The sequence below is a fragment of the Trypanosoma equiperdum genome (assembly GCF_001457755.1).
Source record: "Trypanosoma equiperdum strain OVI genome assembly, contig: ctg_1270, whole genome shotgun sequence".
Lineage (NCBI taxonomy): Eukaryota > Euglenozoa > Kinetoplastea > Trypanosomatida > Trypanosomatidae > Trypanosoma > Trypanosoma equiperdum.
In genome coordinates this window covers 3,427-4,216 of record NW_027123250.1, presented here as the reverse complement: position 1 = coordinate 4,216, position 790 = coordinate 3,427, and the positions used below count along the sequence as shown (strand labels likewise).

The following is a 790-nucleotide window of genomic DNA, read 5'->3' as shown; positions in this document are numbered from 1 at the left end:
AGAACACTTTTAGTCCAAACTAATATAGGCAGGAAAAAAGCATTGTACGAACTTAATAATACACACCAAACAGAGACCCAACACAAAATGCAAGACATATATAAAGCCACCGAAGCTGATGGCAGGTTGAAACGTCATATCCTTCGTTTTGTTTTTCTTTTATCTCCTCTTAGAGGTCCGTAAATTATCCATCCTCTTGAATAGAACCACATGATAACATGAACTCACAGAAGAGAAGTCTCAGACACTTTTGCGTATTTGAATATCCACATGATATTATTCACACCACCAGGAGTCAACAAGTTTCCCACTAAACGCCGTACCGCAAGTACGAGCAGACGCTACGAGTGCCCCGTAGAGAAGTGCCTTTGCACGTTGCAACATGCAACACTTTGTACTCCTACAAATGGGAATAGAGAAGGTCATAGTATTTAAAAAGTGGGTCTCGGATAATGCTACTTCCGCTTCCGGCTGTATTCAGTGAATTGCTCCTAAGATATTTGCAACGACATGAACAAACAAGTGGTTCGGACCCTACCCACACCGTTCTACAATATACCTAAATTAGTTTGTCCATCAATTTCCTCTCACGGACTGCATATTCACCCTCATCTTGCATGTTTCAACACTCGTACCTTCACTTTCAGTACGCTACTGTGTCTCTTGTATTTTTTATGCATTTTTTATCATTTATGGGTAGACTTCGTGTGAGTTTAAGGTTAAGAAAAAATGCTTCTTTTTCCCTTCTTTCCTTAAGCTAAATTCAGCGCATCGTCCACATCATGAAGGG

The 790-nt window shown here is 40.3% G+C and overlaps 1 pseudogene across 1 annotated transcript in view; it reads left to right on the top strand.

Annotated features, from left to right (window-relative positions):
• Positions 1-130, top strand: part of TEOVI_000649900:pseudogene — a 404-nt pseudogene extending 274 nt beyond the window's left edge. Inside the window, 2 exon segments of the mRNA in view lie at positions 1-33; positions 35-130. The exon segment at positions 1-33 is cut by the window's left edge and continues 9 nt beyond it. Coding sequence covers positions 1-33; positions 35-130 — 129 coding nt within the window.
• Positions 131-790: the final 660 nt, after the last annotated feature.